This window comes from Phoenix dactylifera, chromosome 14, assembly GCF_009389715.1.
Source record: "Phoenix dactylifera cultivar Barhee BC4 chromosome 14, palm_55x_up_171113_PBpolish2nd_filt_p, whole genome shotgun sequence".
Taxonomy (NCBI): domain Eukaryota; kingdom Viridiplantae; phylum Streptophyta; class Magnoliopsida; order Arecales; family Arecaceae; genus Phoenix; species Phoenix dactylifera.
The window spans coordinates 4,686,144-4,705,052 of NC_052405.1; the positions used below are offsets into that span (position 1 = coordinate 4,686,144).

At 35.6% G+C, this 18,909-nt stretch overlaps 1 protein-coding gene across 3 annotated transcripts; it reads left to right on the plus strand.

Annotated features, from left to right (window-relative positions):
* Positions 1 to 1,320: 1,320 nt before the first annotated feature.
* On the plus strand, positions 1,321 to 15,103 carry LOC103719806 (zinc finger protein 511). 3 transcript variants are annotated; one of them, XM_008809213.4, is made up of 5 exons: positions 1,321 to 1,511; positions 3,451 to 3,515; positions 9,522 to 9,720; positions 10,536 to 10,999; positions 14,244 to 15,103. In XM_008809213.4, exons 1-4 carry the CDS (start codon positions 1,380 to 1,382, stop codon positions 10,983 to 10,985), a joined length of 846 nt encoding a protein of 281 aa, XP_008807435.1. In that variant the 5' UTR covers positions 1,321 to 1,379; the 3' UTR covers positions 10,986 to 10,999; positions 14,244 to 15,103. The 3 variants fall into 3 exon arrangements, with proteins under 3 accessions (XP_008807435.1, XP_008807434.1, XP_017701370.1); XM_008809212.4 differs by having other exon boundaries at positions 14,254 to 15,103; XM_017845881.3 differs by lacking the exon at positions 14,244 to 15,103 and adding an exon at positions 11,353 to 11,699.
* The last annotated feature ends 3,806 nt before the right edge of the window (positions 15,104 to 18,909 follow it).

Sequence of the window (18,909 nt, forward strand, 5' to 3'; positions counted from 1 at the left end):
AAGCTAGATGCTTGGTGGGGCGCCAGGTCGGGCGTATTAATTGTGGAGCAAGCCACCTAAGGCGTGATCCTGCGTTGGTTCGTAGGGGAAAGTACCCATAGTGGACAGTTGGTGGAGTCCGACTCCCGGGGTCGGGCGCTCTTAAGTCGGTCATCAAGTTCGGCCGCCCGAGGTCGGCCGTCATCGGTCCCGTACCGGCAAGGTTCTCATGTACTCGGGGGAACTTGCATTCCCTCAACAGTACATAATCGCGAAGTGCAGGATATAATTTTCTGTTCAAATCATACGGATGCAAGATTTATTTTTAGCCAATATTTTAATCTATAACTTAATAGAAATTTAGTCAAATCGTTAATCTTAAATGGTAAAAATTTGTAAAATGATCAAAATAGCTTTAAGGGCATAAGAAGATATATGTATTTTTTTTTACTTAAAGTTAATATTAACTTTTTTATATAAGATAAATACTTTTATTAATGCCATTAATTTAATTGGATATAACTGTAAATTTTATACACTATTAGACGTAAGTATAATGAATATACTTTTTTTAAAAAAAATTATATAATTTACTCCTAAATGCAACATGGCAGCCAATATGCCGAGCTTTAAATCTACTGTAACGGTCAACATGGTATGTTGCGGGGACGGTGCTTTGGCCGGAGCCTCGCGCAACAGCATAACCCACATTAAACTAGCAGAGAAAGAGGACCACGTTCCTCCCGAGGTATTGTCCGCTTTGGCCGCTCCGGCCCGCGCGTCCAGCGCTGACGGGGGGAGACTGGTGCCCTCACGGGTTTGCCCTTCAAAAGGCGCCTCGAGAGGAAAGGATTTCCACCCCCCATTTAAGGCATGGAACCTTTCCGCTACTAGTCGATGTGGGACTAAATTCAAGGCCCCCTCCCCTCCCTACAACATAGCCCCCCCAGCGGGAAGGTTCCTTGCCGGTTTTTAACGCCGGGGGCCCCCACAGTCCTGAAGGATAGCCCACATTAAGCTAGCAGAGAAAGAGGACCACGTTCCTCCCAAGGTATTGTCCGCTGCTGACGGGGGGAGACTGGTGCCCTCACGGGTTTGCCCTTCAAAAAGCGCCTCGAGAGGAAAGGATTTCTACCTCCCATTTAAGGCATGGAACCTTTCCGCTACTAGTCGATGTGGGACTAAATTCAAAGCCCCCTCCCCTCCCCACAACATGGTAAATTACTGCTAAATAAACGGGCGTTGGGGGAATATTAGAATAACTGATCTAACGGCTAAATTGAGGTAAGGCGAAGCCACTTAGGGTTAATATTTGTATTGAGGTAAAAACTAACTCACTCGATCTGAACGAGTACTCCACTGAGAGAGAGGGCGGAGAGGGGGGAAGAGAGGAGCCGAGAATGGAAGCGGTTGGAGGCGAAGAGGAATTAGGGTTAGGGTTTCCGTTCTGGGTCCCAGCTCGCCGGACATTCAAGCCCGGCGATCCCTTCTTCGCCGCGGGGGACATCGAACGCGAGCTCATCGCGAAGCAGGTAATCGTTCTTCGCTCCTCCCCTCTCTTTCTACTGTCATTCTTGTCAAAACTCCCCTGCTTTTTGTACGTTATTTTGCTAAATTCGTTGGACTTATTGGTTTATCTGAATCAGTCTCTTGAACAGTTCTGGGAACTCGAGTAGTTCATCAGTCTATCCCTTTTCCCGATTTTTTAAAGATTTTTGCACCGAATAGCATTAGTTTTTATGCATGAAAAGCTACAGCATTTTTTGGGGCAACAGCAGCATCCGATCGATATACCGCAAAAATACTTTTATACTACTGATTTCATTCTTTCCTCATGGTACAGATCAGATGAAATTAAATCTATTTTTTTAATTGATCCTTCAAGAATCTGGTCTTTAGGTAAAATCCGTGGTGGCTCATAAACTTATAGCATGCGAATGTTTGTTTGTGGGTGCACTGTATATTCCACGATGAAGAATTTTAATCATTTATTTGTAAACCTGGAACTGATCTTTTAAACAAATAGCATTCGTTTAGATTTGTATTTACACATGCTTTCTACTTAAAGTTTGAACCTTTACCATGAGGATTTTGTTCCTTTCTTTGACTTTTTTCTTATTCTGTTGATTGTGGATTCTTTTACCTTCTTGCCTTAGCCCCTATTGGAAGCTGCTTCAATTGCTAGCTCATTTTGAGCCAAACTGCAACTCGATGCTCTGTATACAGGCTTTGTTTACCTTGATTTTCAAAGAGTTATGAGTTAGCCCGTCACTCTGTCTGCACTTTGTTTTTCTCATGGTTGCCTCTAACTTTAATCATAAATAGTCTTTCTTTATATTAATTTTAGAAATATCGAATCTTGGATGAACTCCATAAAAGTGGTTTAACCTTACCTAGGATTGTATTGGTTGGACAATCCAACTCAAATCAGGAACTTGTTAGCTACAACTCACGACATTTGGAAGCTGACAACCAACACATGTATACCATACACTATGGATAAGTCCACCAGCAATTTCTTAGAACTCTAGCTGCATCCATGTTTCTCTGTGGTTTCACGACTTACTGTAATTTAATGCATATGTCCAATGCATCAGATAATACGACATAAATTACTTCAACATACTCGTCCACAACATCATTTGGATTGTGATGTCATTTACATGGAACCCAATTGCACTATTCTTGGTTTTAAAGCCTTTAAAATTGTCAGATGTCCAATCGTGTATTGGAGAAAACATTTGAATGGAAATGTTGTGATTAGGTTTTGGTTCACTTGATTAATGAGAATATGTGCAATCTTTCAAATATATCCATCAAATGACAGTCAGGATGTTCTAACATTGAATACAATTAGAAGTCATAAATCTTCAATGCAAACATGAAGATTAGGAGTCCTAATATACGTAAATGATGTGGGAGAGAAACTTGATAGATTTGTAGGTATTTTAGGCATTCAGAGATGAGGGTAGAATGACTGAGGCATGTTACACAACTTCTAGGTTATTGCAATCTTCAGGCTGACCTTTTTGAACATAACTTTGTTGCAGTTAACAAAATACTTTGCATAATTGGAAGAACATATTGATGACCAGATCTACTAGATAGCTGTGATTGGCTTCCGCAATGCTATACTCACCAACAAGGGGTTGGGACTGTGCCTGATGGTCTTATAAGGTCTCGATCAGCCTATTGTATCGCCCCATATATTGTGAAAATTTCTAAAATCTCTCTCACACATAGAGATGAAGCCATATAAGTTGTTATTTTTTATTATTTGATTTTCAATGGTGTTGTTTCATTTTGCATTGATATTGGTTTAACTTCAGAATTTTATGTCTGCACCTGTCAATTTCTGGATGTATGCATAACTTGTTTCCCTAAGAATTCATATTCAAGTAAGAGCATGCATAATTTATAACTAAGAGTATGGTATCTTCATGTTCTTTTTCTTTGATCCTTCATGATTAGGTTGCACTAGATTTAACTGAAGATGAACGGTATCAGCTTCAGAAAATGGAGGGTGGAGGCATCACGTATGTATTTTTTAAAGTATTTTTCTTTTTCCAATTACATGGATTTTACATAAAGGAATATTATAAACATCTTTTCTGTGCTTATCTTTGTCTTGTTGTTGATTAAAGATAAATTGTCCAGAGAAGCGTTATGCTGACATATAAAAACATGTGCTTCTTTTCTGGCATCTGGTTGTTGTAGTTATCAAGGCTTTCTCTTGAAATAAATAACACATATGTAGCTATTTTCTATGTAGCAATCCTAACAATTCAATTTCAATTTTCTATTCTATGTTGGTACTACCCATCCCATCCGGGCATTCTAGCACCAATTGAGTGGAAAGACTGATGCATCATCTAGAATTCTATAATCTTGTGTTCATTCTAAAAGTGAAACTTTGCTTTTGATGCATTGTTGATGGATACTGAAATTACAATATTGTAAATTGAGCATTGTGTATGAACAAATGACCTCATGAACCATAGACTAGTTTTGGAAAGAGAGATGGTAAAATGGGATAAACCACTCGCAATTGGACTCTGAAGTGAAGCATTTGGGAATAGCTTACCATCATCTAGTTGGAGCAGCACCAGATTCAGTGGAAGAAGTAGTATGCAAATTGATTACGTGATTGGAATAAACAAATAATACTGAGTAAGTGTACAATAAGAAAGGTTCATTACAACCATAAGATGTGTGTAAGAGCAAACATGTTGATGTTCTTCAGTTTGGAGTGGCATTGTTGTTGCTCAATGTCAGAATAGATGTGGATTGATCATCAATTTAATTGAAATAAGTCATAGATCCTCGGTGCATAGCATTTTGAATATAGCGATGACAAAATGGAAAAACCATGCACAAGTTGATTATGAGCTGAAGCATGAGGGAGCAACTCATCATTTCTGGTTGGAGTAGTACCAAATTTAATGGAAGAAGTGGTACTCATATCAGTTGTCCGAGCATTGAAAGACAATTTTTGTTTGCACAAAAAACTAATGTTGAGGGAGTAGATAACCAAGGGCTGCATTACAACCTCAGATCATGTGAAATAGCAAAGGTGTTGATGCCCTTCAGTTTATTTTGCTAGTGGTGTTGCGTGTTGGTATATTAAGGCCCTGTTTGGGATTGTTATTGGTAGTAGAGTTTTTAAAAGATGCTGTTTGCTCTTTTAGAGGCTATACGTAGAGAAGAGCTCTAATTTCCACACTCACCTGGAGGTATCTTTCAATAAAATATATTAATATAATAGGCATATATTTTTAACTTCCATACATAAGTGTAAAGACCTAATGTATATTATATATTTAGACAGATAAATTTTAGTTGGTAGATACAAGGTATTCTCACATGATGGGATATATGGGGCCATACAAAGGAAAGAGGTATCATTTACCAAATTTTTGATGTGGAAGTCAACCAAGAGGCATGCATGAAATCTTTAATCATGCACATTTTCCAATAAGATGCATTATTAGGAGGGTATTTGAATGTTGGAAAAGTAGATGGAGAATATTGAGTACAATGCCAAGCTTTTCTTATCATAAACAAGTTCAAATTACGGTAGGCTTCCATAACCATTCATGACATAATCATATAATTAAAGGTTTTGAGTGCCAACCTTGTAATGATGATGAGGATCTACTCCTTTTTGATTGTTTAGAGATTGATGAACCATAGAAAGAACTGTGTATGGAGCAATGTTAAACAATGAGTAACTGTGAGATGAATATTCTACGTGATCGTATTGCGGCTGTTCTTATGACTTGTTGACTTCTTTCTTTATAAAATTATGCTTGTAACATGGATATTGTGCTTTGTATCTTAGTATTTTGTATCTAAATAAACAAGAATATTGTTTGTTACATTATTGTTCCTATTAGAATTAAGAAGTCCGATTTTTAATAATGGACATTCTTGTTACTTGGTAATCTTCTTTTAAAAAATAATTACATTATTTTTGTAATATTTAAATTAAAATAAATATATAAATTATAGATTGACAATACTTTACACTATATTATGTTAATATTGAAAATAATATGATAATATAATACTATTTTATTACAATAAAGCATATAATACTGTTATATTATAGTATAATATTAGATACTATTGTATAATGTAATACTATTTTAAGATAATAATATTTAATAATACTGTAATAATTTATATCAAAATATTGTATCATAATTCCTAACTAATAATAGTTACATTACATTACATTTTATATTATTATAATATATTATATTACATCATATTATATTATATTATATTTATTATATTATGTTACTATGCTATACTATACAATAGTATATTTCATTATATTGTATTACGGTATATTATATTATATTATAATAATATTTTGACAATACTATATTACTATCATTATTATATCATAATAATCATATTTTAGTAGTATAACATTATTATATTCATATAATATAGTACTATCTTATCACAATATTATACTATTATAAGACTATACTATTCAAAATAAATAGTTTGTAAATTAAGAATACTTTAAATAACAATTCTTGATAGTACAAAGAGTTCAAAAATTGAAAGCACCATGCAATGTTCTTTACTGTCATTTTCTCATACTAAAAGCACTTTTAGTTTGGTGTCCAAATAGAAGTTAAAGTTCCACAACACTTTAAAAATATAATTACGAAACAACAAACAATTTTTAGCAAAAAACTCTACTTTCAAAAGTTTTATTGACACAAGTTCTACGACCAACATCGATCCCAAACAAGGCCAAGATGTAGCTTCTATAAATAGACTTTTTCAAACTTTCCGAGTGACTAGAAAGCTGTCTTTATTTTTTTACCAAACACTACCAAATCACCTAAAAGTTTCTTTTGCCATCCAAAAAGCTCTTTTTGGCCCTCCAAAAGCATTCCCAAACAAGGCCTAATGTACACTTGATCTTCACCATGATTATAGCAGGTGATAGCTCCTTGGCCCATATCATCTGAATGCCTTGTCTCATGTGATATTCAGCTACTAATACCTTATGAGATTTAGAACTTATCATAGGTCAAGAAAAAGAGACCCAATAGATATTGAAGATGAATGTGATTGCCTGACTTCTTGTAAGGAGTCCACTTGTTTCCTAATAGATTTGACTTATGAAGCAGCTAGATGCAACTAGAAGTGTTCGATGGGGTGATGGTCTCAAGATGCTGCTCTAACCATAGAAAAGTTGATTATCAGTAATTTGAGTACTGACCAGCGCACGAGTTGTCACAATAAAGAGAGCTGGTGTCGTGAATAAAAAAAGCCAAGTTGGAGAGAAGGAGAATGGATGTGAGATTTTAACCTGAAGCCATTGATTGATAGACGGTACTCGGCTTAGATAATTGGCGGCAAATATTTCATATTTGAGATTGACATCCATGAATTATTGGTGAGAATAAGACTAACTTATATGAATTATTGGTGAATCATTATAGTACATAAATCTGATCCTAAAGTGGGGGATAGAGCTCGTGTTTGTGTTTATGCTTATTTGAGGAATTATGCAGTAGAATAGGAGGCGGTGTTGAAAGGAATATTGAATGGTTGTAGGAGTACCACTGATAATTGACAGTAATACAGAACATCCATTGGAGCGTCGCCATAGATTCTACTGATTAACTTGACACTTCAAGGTGTACCACTGAGTGGTTTCAGATGTGTTAAGGGGAAATCTCAGCCATTAGTTAAGATAATTTTCTAGCTTGTTAGCATCTGCAGTGAACCTGTCTGAATCATAGGCAATATGAGTGCCTTTATTTTTATTTATTTATTTATTTATCTGTTTGTTTGTTTGCTTGTTTATTTGTTGAGAAGGTTCAGCCGGCCCAAGACCTTTTACATTCTATAAGCCCACTAACAAAGGGAGCCAAAAACTGCAACAGCACTCTGAGCATCAGCAGAGATCTTCTTGACTCAATTGTTTTTGTTGTTTATAAATTCATCCTCAAATATATGGCAGTAAAGTTATTTATTTACTTTTTCACCTTTTAGCTGTCTTGATAAGTAGAGATTTCTTATTTTTAGAATTAAATTTAGGTCCTATAAAATCATAAAAACCTTGTAAAAAAAAATTGTGATAGTTGCTCTGAAACGAGAATCGATAAACTTATCATTTGATATATTGAAACCTCAAATTAATTCTTCCTCATAATTATGGGTTCTCTGCACATCCCTATCATTATTTTTTTTTTTTTAATTTTAAGATGGCAACTATTAACAAGCTCTAGTATATGTACAACCCCTGGAGTTTGAGTTCAAAAATATCATGAAAATGCCCAGGAAAAGAGAAAATAGAATCCCAAAGCACCATGCCTGAGTGATTGGCAACTTGAGAAGCTACCCAAGACACCGCATTGTTTGCCTCAATAATTTTAGAAGTATAGAGATTATACTTTGAAGATATTCTATTCTTTAACCTAATGGTGTGCCCTTCTAAGTGGCGAGTTTGTAGCATCATTGTGGTGCACGTGAGAAGCAGTGGAGCTCTATTAAATAACACATATTTGAACATTTATTTATATTTCTTTTTGTTTGTTGACAAGTCTTTCGATGGACGATCCTACTTAGACTTTTAGTAGATGAGTGTTCTAGACTTGTGGTACATTACATAGCTTTCTGAATCTAGAGATGCATTCACTTGAGTGATGGCAGATGATATGCAAGATGTTGAGGATACAAAAGGCTAATTTGTGGTCAGATTATGTGATGATGTAAGCTTGTGGTGCACATCTATAGGGTGAGTCTCTTCTCATCCTTCTTCTTCAGTAACTTGGTAGAATGTGGATGTGATGATGCGGGATTAAAAATGCTTTCTCTCTCTCTCTCTCTCACACACACACACAAAAAAAAGAAGAAGCATGATTGTGCCCTTCAAACCCCACCACCCCCACTGCACGGTGGTAATTTGAGAGAGGAAAGATGTTACTATATTTTATCGGTAATAGGTGCGATTGGTAACTCTCTGTAATGTTATCTCTGGTAGGTAGCTAATGTATGCACCATTAGGCTAAAGTTTGTTTTGAAAATCATTCAACTGCATCGACCTTTCAACAACTCAGGATCTCACCCAAAAAGGATAGCTGAAAGGTATTATTTGGATTTTTTGATCTTATATAAGTATCCAAGATCTATCCAACGAATAACCGATGTGGGACTAAACATACGCCCGCAGGGATCCTCACATACTCCCTCCATTTAAGCTCTGATGTCCTTGTCAGGCCTAAAGGTTCAAATCCATTCAAATCTAATCACAAGCACCATGATCGGCCCGTGGTCAGCTCTAATGGATCTGTACTGCAATGTTCTCTATTTCACATAGGTTATGAGTCGGATCCGCTCTGATACCATTTGCAACAGCACATGATCTCACCAAAAAGGCTAGCCGAAAGGTATTATTTGAGTTTCTTGATCTTATATAAGTATCCAAGATCTACCCAGCGAATAACCGATGTAGGACTAAACATACACCTGCACGGTCCTCACAGAACTCATAGTACTAAGTTTAATTTTCTGTTTTCTTCATAAGCACACTTTCTTAGAAGCATGCCAGAGCAAGCCATGAACATGTAAATAACAGTCACAAGGCTTTGCACAATATGGGTCGGATAAATTGATATTGGACAGATAGATGGTTACAAAAACCTTAGAAACAATTGAAAGGGCTGTGGGATATCATTATAATAATATCTATGTGGTTGGATAACAACCCACCTTATGCTTCACGCAATCACTGTATATGTTGCATGGAAGAATTTTAGTCAAAAATATTGAATGATATTGGATTTTCAAAAGTGATGATTTTGCAATTGACTAAGTAACTGACAGAACTTATGTCTGTAATGTCTTTTTTGGATGCATTCATATTTTTTTTTTCTATGTCCAATATGCTGTATGATTTTGTATTGCTTTATCTTTTTATTAAACACATTGCTTATTACTTTCTTCTTTTTCTGGTATGCCCAATTTTATTACTGATCATATCATGGATGACTTCATATTTTTGGAAGCAATTTATTGTGCCCTATTGTTGGCTGTGGTGCTCGGTTAAATTGTCTAGAGGACTTTGAGGATCATTACCATGCTCGGCACACTGCTTCGTGTTCAGTCTGCTCAAGGGTTTACCCAACATCACGATTACTTAGCGTACATATCTCTGAAGCACATGATTCCTTCTTTGAAGCAAAGGTTGCACGTGGTTTTCCAATGGTAAGTCCTCTCTATTATGTATAGTTGAAATTGTTTAAATTTTTATATGTATATTCAATATTTTGATAATCTCAGTTAATAGTGACATTGTGTTTTCTCATTCTTTTTCTTGCTTTCCTTGTTTCTGTTTGGGTGCATTTTGTACGTTAACAGATTCCATGGTCTGTTGCTCTACTTTCCTGCTCTGAATTGGTGGTTTCTCATGATTGTTACACTAGGAGAATTTACTTTTTAATATTGAGAACAAGGATATTGCTGTAATGGAAGATTTTTGGGTCATTCATGTAGAGCAAACCACTGATGACCTAGCCTATGACTTTGCTGTGGCATAAGTGGAATTATCTTGATAAGAGAGTTGCTTATGACCTAAATTGTTTTATACTATTTTCTTGTGCCATATATAATAAGTTAGTCTTCCCTTGTGGGTAGGCTACTTAACCTCGGAATGAGTACATGGTGAGCCTTGATTTATTTCCAGATGGACTTGTTCAACTGACCTAGGCCTTTTAGTTGGAGAGGATGATTAAGATTCAAAGTTCGTGGGCAAATGGAAGTCTACATATTTCTGACAGGAGGTTAATCTCCACTTGGTAGGGGAAACCCTGCCAATCCTTGGAAAGGGATAATGCTTTTGTAATCATTTTTTTGTATCATTTGTTCTTCAGGAATAAGGATATGCAGTGGTTTTGCCAACAACTTTTTATTTAGACTTACAGAATCAAATTTGCGTTAATGTTAAGATTTAGCAGAATATTTTCTCATTGTAGTTGAATGTGTCACCCTTACTCAAAGTATATATATTATGTCTGAAACAGTATGAGTGTTTGGTGGAAGGCTGTGGAGTGAAGCTGAAGAGCTATAAAAGCCGACAACAGCACCTTGTAGACAAACACAAGTTTCCTCGTTCATTTGAATTCTACAGAAAGGCACATTCATGCAAGCACCAGCGCCAAAAATATCAACGTTGGCAATCTGCCTATAGGGGGGAGGAAACTATGGAGACACATATGGATGTTGATAGGAAAACTTTGAAGCAACCATGCCAGAAATATCAACCCAAGCAAGTTGGTCCTGAGGAGACAAAGGAAACAGATATGGAAGTTGAAGAGAAGATAGATGATCTTGTTTCGGCTGTATCCAAGCTAAGCACATCAGACTCTACTCCTTCATGCATAAGCTTTGGTCACCGCCGTGCCCGTGGCTTTGCCTTTGTCCCTCGGTCAATTCAACAGAACAGAAAGCAGCAATCAGATGCCAAGAGATAGCAATTACGTAATCTGTAAGTTCACATTGTGTGCCACTGTGCCTCTTCATTCTAGTCTCCACACCCCATCCCATCAAGTTAATTTAAGATGTGTTTGCTTTCCTTCCTTTTGACTTATTTGTTTATGTCATTCAAGTATTTTGAAACACGTTACTAGTCAACAGCGTCTGTTCATCTTAATCTTAAGATTAACATATAATCAGTAGTCCTGATGTTCATGGAATCAATTTGGCTATAAGATAACTTGCTCATCAATTGACTGGCTGTGCTTAGAAAGATCATGATGAGGCTTAAGATAACTTGCTCATCAATTGACTGGCTGTGCTTAGAAAGGTCATGATGAGGCTATACTTTGTTTTTTTCCCTAGGTGGATCAGTTGTTACCGATCCTGCTTAAGCTCAAGCTAGTAGCTTTGGGCATGCAGCTATACGCTTCAAGATTCCAACGGTGTCCAAATCCTGGGGATGGCAAAATGTTGGATATTTCCCTCGAGTTAATATCACCGCTCTGCTCGATTTGTTTGATTGAGGGTGGTAATGGCATCACGTTGGTCAACTGGTATCTTATATGTATAGCTGAAGCTCCAAAGAAATGCCATGATGTCATGTTCACATTACTTGGGAAATTAATCTTTAGACTGGTTCACACAAGGATTGACATGCATGTTTATTCTCATTAAATTTTGGCAATCCATTTCTGTTTATGTTTGTCTTTCCAGTTAGCCTTTGAGATTTATTCAATGTGCTGAGTCTTGGACATGGGAATAGTTATCAGTTCCTTCAGGTAAAGAATGGCAATATCATGTAGCTCCTGGTGTTTACATCAATTTCTGAAAATTTGCATCATGGTATAAAATAATGAACATTATAACATTATGATTGCCATTATTGTGACTTTGGAGGCCCCCATCCATGTATACTATTACATATATAGTGAGAATAACAGTCATCATTAGATCTTTTCACTGTTCAATCTTTTGCAAAATTAACTATTGTCCTTGTATTTATATTTGTAAATTCATATAGCTATTAATCCAAACAAATATTTTAACATGTGAATAGAGATTTTATGAAATAATACTGTTATTTTGCAATTAAAATATCTTATTCTTTTGTTGTGATTGCTGGTAACCGTTACTTTTTCTGGTAAAAGCAGACTGCCATTATTTTTACTCCAAAAAAACTTAAGTGAAAGGTTGTATTGTATTGTTTCTTTTCATTTTACTATTTAGAAGAGTTTCAAACACTTGGTCAAGGCCTTCACTGTTCTAGCCACCAAACTATGCCATCAATTTTGTTGGAAGCATGCTTTTTGTTACGGTATATAGCAACTATACCTCTAAATAATTATTTACTGTTATAATGTCATAATGGATAGGACCACTGCCTCGGAAAAATATTCCAAAAAATTCTATTTTTTGGATTATTATATTAATGACAGTTATTAGGCATTGCAGAAAAGATGTCTTAACAATAAAATAATGATACTATCTTAAATATTTGGTTATAATAATAAAATAATATCATTATAATTGTATTAGTTAGATCCTTTACACAACTATCATTATAAATGGACATGTAGTGCAAGTAAAATATTACTAGATAAGTCCCTAAATGATTATATATGTTGTTATTCAAAAGCACTGACCATGAGAATCTGCTTGTTTCACCACTGAGGGCTTGCTTGGCTGGTGTCACCACTTGCCCGAGTGGCAAGAGGATGGGGGGTTGGTTCTAGTTGGAGTCAACCCCTCGAGGGTAGGATGGCCTGATGGGCATAGAACAGAAAATAGAAATGATAGGGATTAGCTCCACCCAATCTATATTAAAAAAAATCTGCTTGTTTCACTCCATTTTAGCTTCTTACGGTGCATCTACCAGCAGGAGTATGATGGCAAGATAAATCCCCAGGACACAGAATGTTGGCTTGATCCAATATTTATATAATTGAAGGAACAGCCACAAAATGTTTATACAGTATTACCCTATAGAAATATGAACTATTAGTGCTTGGTATATGCTATAACATGTGGAAGATGAATGACTGTGATTTCATTTGATTAAAAAGATTTATTTTTTTACATATGCAAATTGGAAAATGCACTCATTTTTTTGTGTGTGTATTTTCTTGTATGTCATCATTAAAAAGAGCAGGGATAATCTAAACCAAGAGACAGCTTTTTATCTGAAAATTGATTAAAATGATTACGTATGAAGGGTTCTCAGGGTGGAGATGCATGTGCTTTCAAGAGGGCATGATAGATTTGATTTCTCCATCTAAACAAAATTTTACTAATGTAGCAGTTCCACTCTTGCTTGATATCTTCTTTTATTTCTCTCGCTTGAAGAGAAGAGTTGTACCAAGAGGCAAGAGGGCTGTATCTATATGACTTTGCCTCACCCATCACCTCTATGAGAGGAGGGATGCCAATCTGCTTAAGTTGAGTTGGCAGGCAAGTTGGTCATACAGGCCAAACAGTTTATCTATGTCTCTTAAATTGCTTTTTCAGTGCATCCAGCAAATTTAAAATTGACTGTCGATGATTGCTTATTAAAAAAAAAAGAAAAAAACTCTGTTTGAACTGTTCTTGACCCAAGTTGCACCTCATCCAATGGTTTTTGAACAAGTGAGTTTTGTGATCAGATTCTGGATTTGTATAGATTTGGATATAATCTAAATCTCACCTGAAAGGGGGCTAACTGATCCTTACTAGAGTGGCAGTGTAACAAAAGATATTGAATCTTCTTGTAGTGACAGTGTACTGCTTTGGATTTAGATTTATATTTGTCAAAAGATATAACAGATGAGCGATCCAGAAATGCTAAGAGAGCCTCATGAAAGGATAAAAAATACAGTACAGTTAGAAATCAGTTGAATAAACGGCATCTTTAATTCTTAATTAATCTATCACGGTTTGTTGGATCAAATTATTAACTCATCAGCTAACAGAGGGCAGTACATGAATTCTTAAAAACAGCGGCAACTGTAACCATCAATTACAGGATCAAGTTTTAATAACCATCAGTTACTATATGACACATGGCCTATCATCCTTATTGCATGAGTAGCTAGATGATCTAGATAGTTTCACTCAGTTCAGATTAGGGAAATACATACATGAACCACGGCCTCAGAAAGACCTCACAGACAAAACAATTAACAAGAGATTACTTAATTAAAGCTATTTCGGTATGATTAAGTTCTTGCTTTCTATTATTTTATCTTCTTTCATAAAGAATGATCATTTAATATAAATAGTCCTCTGCAGCGGCAACGGGAAGATGGACTGCTTCAAGGCACCTTTTGCTGCATCAAATGACACAATTCCTTCTGGGACTCGATGTATAAAGCAGAATGTGCTACCACTGGACAAACTTTGCGTTAGGTTTTACATTGGAAATTATCATGCTTTGTGGTATGTCCAATTCTCTGAAGTCTGGGTTGAAACATAGACCTCACAAGTCATAATACGCATCAAATCCTGCCCACAAAACCTCATGCTACATTTAAAGGACAGTCTTCCATCTCAGGATTATACCTGAAAACAAAAATGGCTGACAAGGTCAAGCCTGAGATTAGAGGTAGTAATCTGCAGAAGCCGGTGAGCAGGTTGCAGGCATGAAGGCGTCTGTGGCCGACATCGAGGACATAAATTCACCAGCTGATGCCATAGTTATCATAACATGAAGAAGCACTAGATTATTGGAAAATTCTTGCTAGGTCTGCTTCTTAGCTGAACTTAAAGCAGCAGGTGATGTTGTTCGATTCCCTTCTCTGTGAGATCTCTGGACTGGGCAAGACCTGGTGCCCTATGCCATCTTGAGCTCCATCTCCCGTTTGTCGTGTAACCAGAGAACTATCCTCAGCAAATTGCTGTACAGACAGAGTAACATCTGTACAAATGAAACCAGAATAACAGAACAACTTAGTTTACGTAGACCTTCATATTGTCACAGAATAGGATTTGATGTGGTATAATTCACCATTGAAATGAGGAATATTGACTTGAGCGCCCGGGCGAAGGCAATCTGATCTCTTAAAATTGTAATTCAGGTGCTAGTGGGTCCTTCGCAGTCCCTGATGCTTTTACATTAATCATACTTGGCTATTCCATTCAATAAATTGGGGTGGCTTAGCCTCCTTTATGTCGAAAAAAAATGCAGTATAATTGAACTTATGGTAATTAGTGGATAAAAGACTAGCAAATGCAACGAGTTGAATTCTAGGATAGCTTCAAGGTGCTCTTGGAAGAAGTCATATTATACAAGAAGCAACTGCATTCACCAGCAGATTAAGTTGAAGTACACATTACTAAATGTATGTGGGAAGCATTATTCTTCTTACAAGAAAACAAGAAAATACAGCATCATTACAAGGATAAAAGCAGAAGTTGAATACAAAGCAACTCAATTTGGTTGGAAGCTTTTTATGCAAGGACAGTCTAGCCATTTAACGAATAGAGATGGTCGATGGTAGTCAAGCTGTGAATTTCTCAGCCAATCATAAACGAGCAATGGAGATCAAAGTTAAATCACTTGGTCTAAGATACCTTGTTCCTCATTGAAATTCATAGATAAGCCAGGTGTTGTCTATGTGGAGGACCTCAGGCATTTTGAGAACGAGGTGCTTGCCTGGTGAGCTTAAGACCTCAGGATTTTTATGTATGGGAATATTTAAAACTATTGATGTGCTACTTGGTTGTAAAAAAATCTCGATTGGTTTGATTTGGGCTGTATTTGGATTCATGTATTGGATAAAAAAACACCTCAATCAGACGCCATATGGGCAAACTAGGGTTTCCAGAAGTTTCCTGTGCAATTTAACTTTTTAATATAGTGGATCTTGCTCATATATCTTGTTCAGCTCTTGTAGTGACCAGAGTGGTCTACATCGACTTTACTGATCCTCCTGCATCACTCTCATGAAGCTGTGACAATTGAGGAAAGGAGAAAATTGAAGGTTTTATCACCACAATGAGTTCGATTTAGGAATAATTTGATTGCCCACTGTGTAATACTAACCCCAGACCCCAAAGAATATTTAATAGTGCTTCCACTGGTTTGAATGACATCTCAAAAACAAGATTTTTATAGCTAGAACTGTTTTAGGACTAGTTTCATGTCATTTGGTTGACTGATTTTAGACTCTGCTATAGCCTGATTTTATGATTTGTTTGATGAAATTACAGGATTATGAATCGTCATAATATCCCAATGCCTTTGGCTTCATCCCTTGTACGTTCTACTTTTTAAATCTCCACATGGAGATGATTGCTAAACAAGCATTCGCAACTATGGTTTCCGATGAAATTGAACATATTCGACCTTGAGAAAATTTGGAAAAAAAGTTTATCTGCAAACGCTTTAATTGACCACTGGGATAAAATAAGATCGATGCCCATTTTCAATCGAGAAATAGATGGATGGCTTTTGTGTGAAGTAGATATATCACTTTATGAGTTGGAACAAATTTTATATGCACCAAAATATGCCGTGCCTACAACCATTGAGCCAACACCAATTACAGAATTGGACTTTTGCAGCCTTCATTGCAATGATTCAAGACTTGAACATTTAATCAAGCCCTGTAGTTGCATGTAATTTTTCATCTAACCATAGCTCCTTAGATGCTGATCTGTCTCTTGAATTACAACAATAACTCCCAAGTTGCCAACTTCTTGCAATTGTTTCACACGTACCACAATAACTCCAATAGCAATCAGATGATGAAAACAGAGCAATTAGATTTGTTCAATAAATTATTTAAATGGAATAACCAGATCTTGTAATGAGTAAACCAGCTAATATGATCTAGAATAACCAAGCTACAAATTCTAAATCAAACATAAGTGAACAAAGAATATGAAAGTTAAATCAGTTTATCCAGGATGCTCTTTAATACTTAACATGACGTCTGGACATAAGCTACGTGATGTCTAAACAGGCTCTTTGTGCATTTGGGGAATCAGGTGCTCGGTTTTGAGATTTGTGAAATCCAGTTGAGACATTTTGATCTATTTAGGTCTCTACTGTTAATAATCACCGGTAGTTAGATTTGAGTTGTATCCAAGCTCATCTATAAGAATACATTGGTCATTCAACCTGTTATACAACAAACTCACCACTCAAGTTGGGTATATGACACAGCCACATACATCATAGCGCATGACCTTAGAAAATATGCATGACCTACAATTCGGAACAAAAATCTTAACAATACCAAGAAAATAAAGATTATAGTCATCATTTTAAAAATAAGATAATCCACCATTAACAGATAATAAAAGTTGTCCAACTAGAGATTTCAAAAATTCAATGGTATCAGAGGTGCTCTAATTATTCCGCCTCTCACTAGTAACCTCGAAACTCAACGAACACCAAGTATCCTATAGCTCTAAAAAGAAAGATAGAGAAATGATATGAGCTAACAACTCAATAAGACTCCTCTCCACACACATATCAGCAAAAAATTAATTAATGACCATTAATAGCAATTATTTCACAACATATTATAAGAATTTTTTGAAGAATTGATATAATGTTAATAGAAAATAATAAAAATTTGCTCCTTTCTTAACACCAAAAGATTTTCAGGTAAATCAGAAAATCAATTATTGAGTAGGTTAAATCTGTTTGGTGTCATTGATTTTCTTGTTATATCCACTAAAAGTCAAAGGAGATGTTGATCATTTTGTTTGCAATTGTCTACCTGCACTTTTAATAAAATGTCACTGGGTCATCCAATCTTTTCCTAAAAGCAAGTAATAAAAGCTCATTTTTAGTAGAAAGTTTGTTTATTTCTTTTCATGGATCTTTTCTGTGGCTATGATTTGTTGGCATGTTTCTTGGTGAAACATTCACCAACAAATTTTAGTGTTGGAAAATAATGTCCTGTTTTCTTAAAAAAAATTTATTCCATTACTTCTCTTGATTAAAAGTAAAAAAAAAATCCAATTGCATGATCATAACATGCAAACTTCATATCTTAGATCTAAAAGAAAGAATGACAATAGAAAAAGAGGCTATGGTTGTTGAGTGTTTCAAAATTTGATCCGATGGGGGAGAAGGAAGGATTTCCTTCAACCTGCCCGACTAGAATCTTTTGAATAAAATAATAAATAGTAAAAGTTTTAGAAAGTGAAGCTCTAAACCCTTTACTTTTATTAATTTTTTATGATCCATAAATTATGATACATATCATGGGCGGAAAATTAGTATCTATGCTCTTTACTTTTACTCCCTCTGTTTGGGGCTCTGGTAGTGCAAAGTAGAGTTTATATTCTTTAGTTTCATTCCTAATTTTTTTTAATTAAGATTCTAATGGTGGAAAGTAGAGCTTATGCTCTTTGCATTCACTCCTATTTTCATTCTCCAAAAAGTATTTGCCCTTTATTATACTAGTGGGGTCCTCATTTTTGAGTCAGATTCTTCTTCTAGCAAGAAGAGAAGAAGTTGCATGTTCTATAATATTCTATAGAGGGTCTGCTCTTTTTATTTGGGTTACATTTCTCTTCTAGTTAGAAGAGCATGAAAACTTCCCTCTTTGTATACTACTAAGTCCAGTTTAAATCAGTTGGCTTTCTCTTCTAATTAAAAGGGTATAAAAATTACAAAACAATTAAAATACTTTAAGAATTTTCAAATTTGGGCAGAAGCAAGATCTTGATTTTTATATCAACATCATCTTCAATCGCATCGTTGAATTCTTCTCAGATTACAAATATGATTTGTTGAAGTTTTGGCAGTCAATTTAGTCTAAAATAATAGATTTTACTTTCAAAGATTGTCCAGACCTATCTATAATGACTAGAGTCGTCTATATCGAATCTGATAATCTTCCAGCACAAGTGATCCCTTACCTACCCATGCACACTAATGTATCCACCGGTGCTTATGTCCAAGCCTTTTTTTTTTCGTTCATTTCT

Bases quoted from the DNA above. Each gene is read 5' to 3' on its own strand.
- LOC103719806 (XM_008809213.4), top strand. From the start codon at position 1,380: ATGGAAGCGGTTGGAGGCGAAGAGGAATTAGGGTTAGGGTTTCCGTTC. The intron at 1,512-3,450 runs GTAATCGTTCTT...CTTCATGATTAG, and splicing joins GCGAGCTCATCGCGAAGCAG to GTTGCACTAGATTTAACTGA. The intron at 3,516-9,521 runs GTATGTATTTTT...TATTTTTGGAAG, and splicing joins ATGGAGGGTGGAGGCATCAC to CAATTTATTGTGCCCTATTG.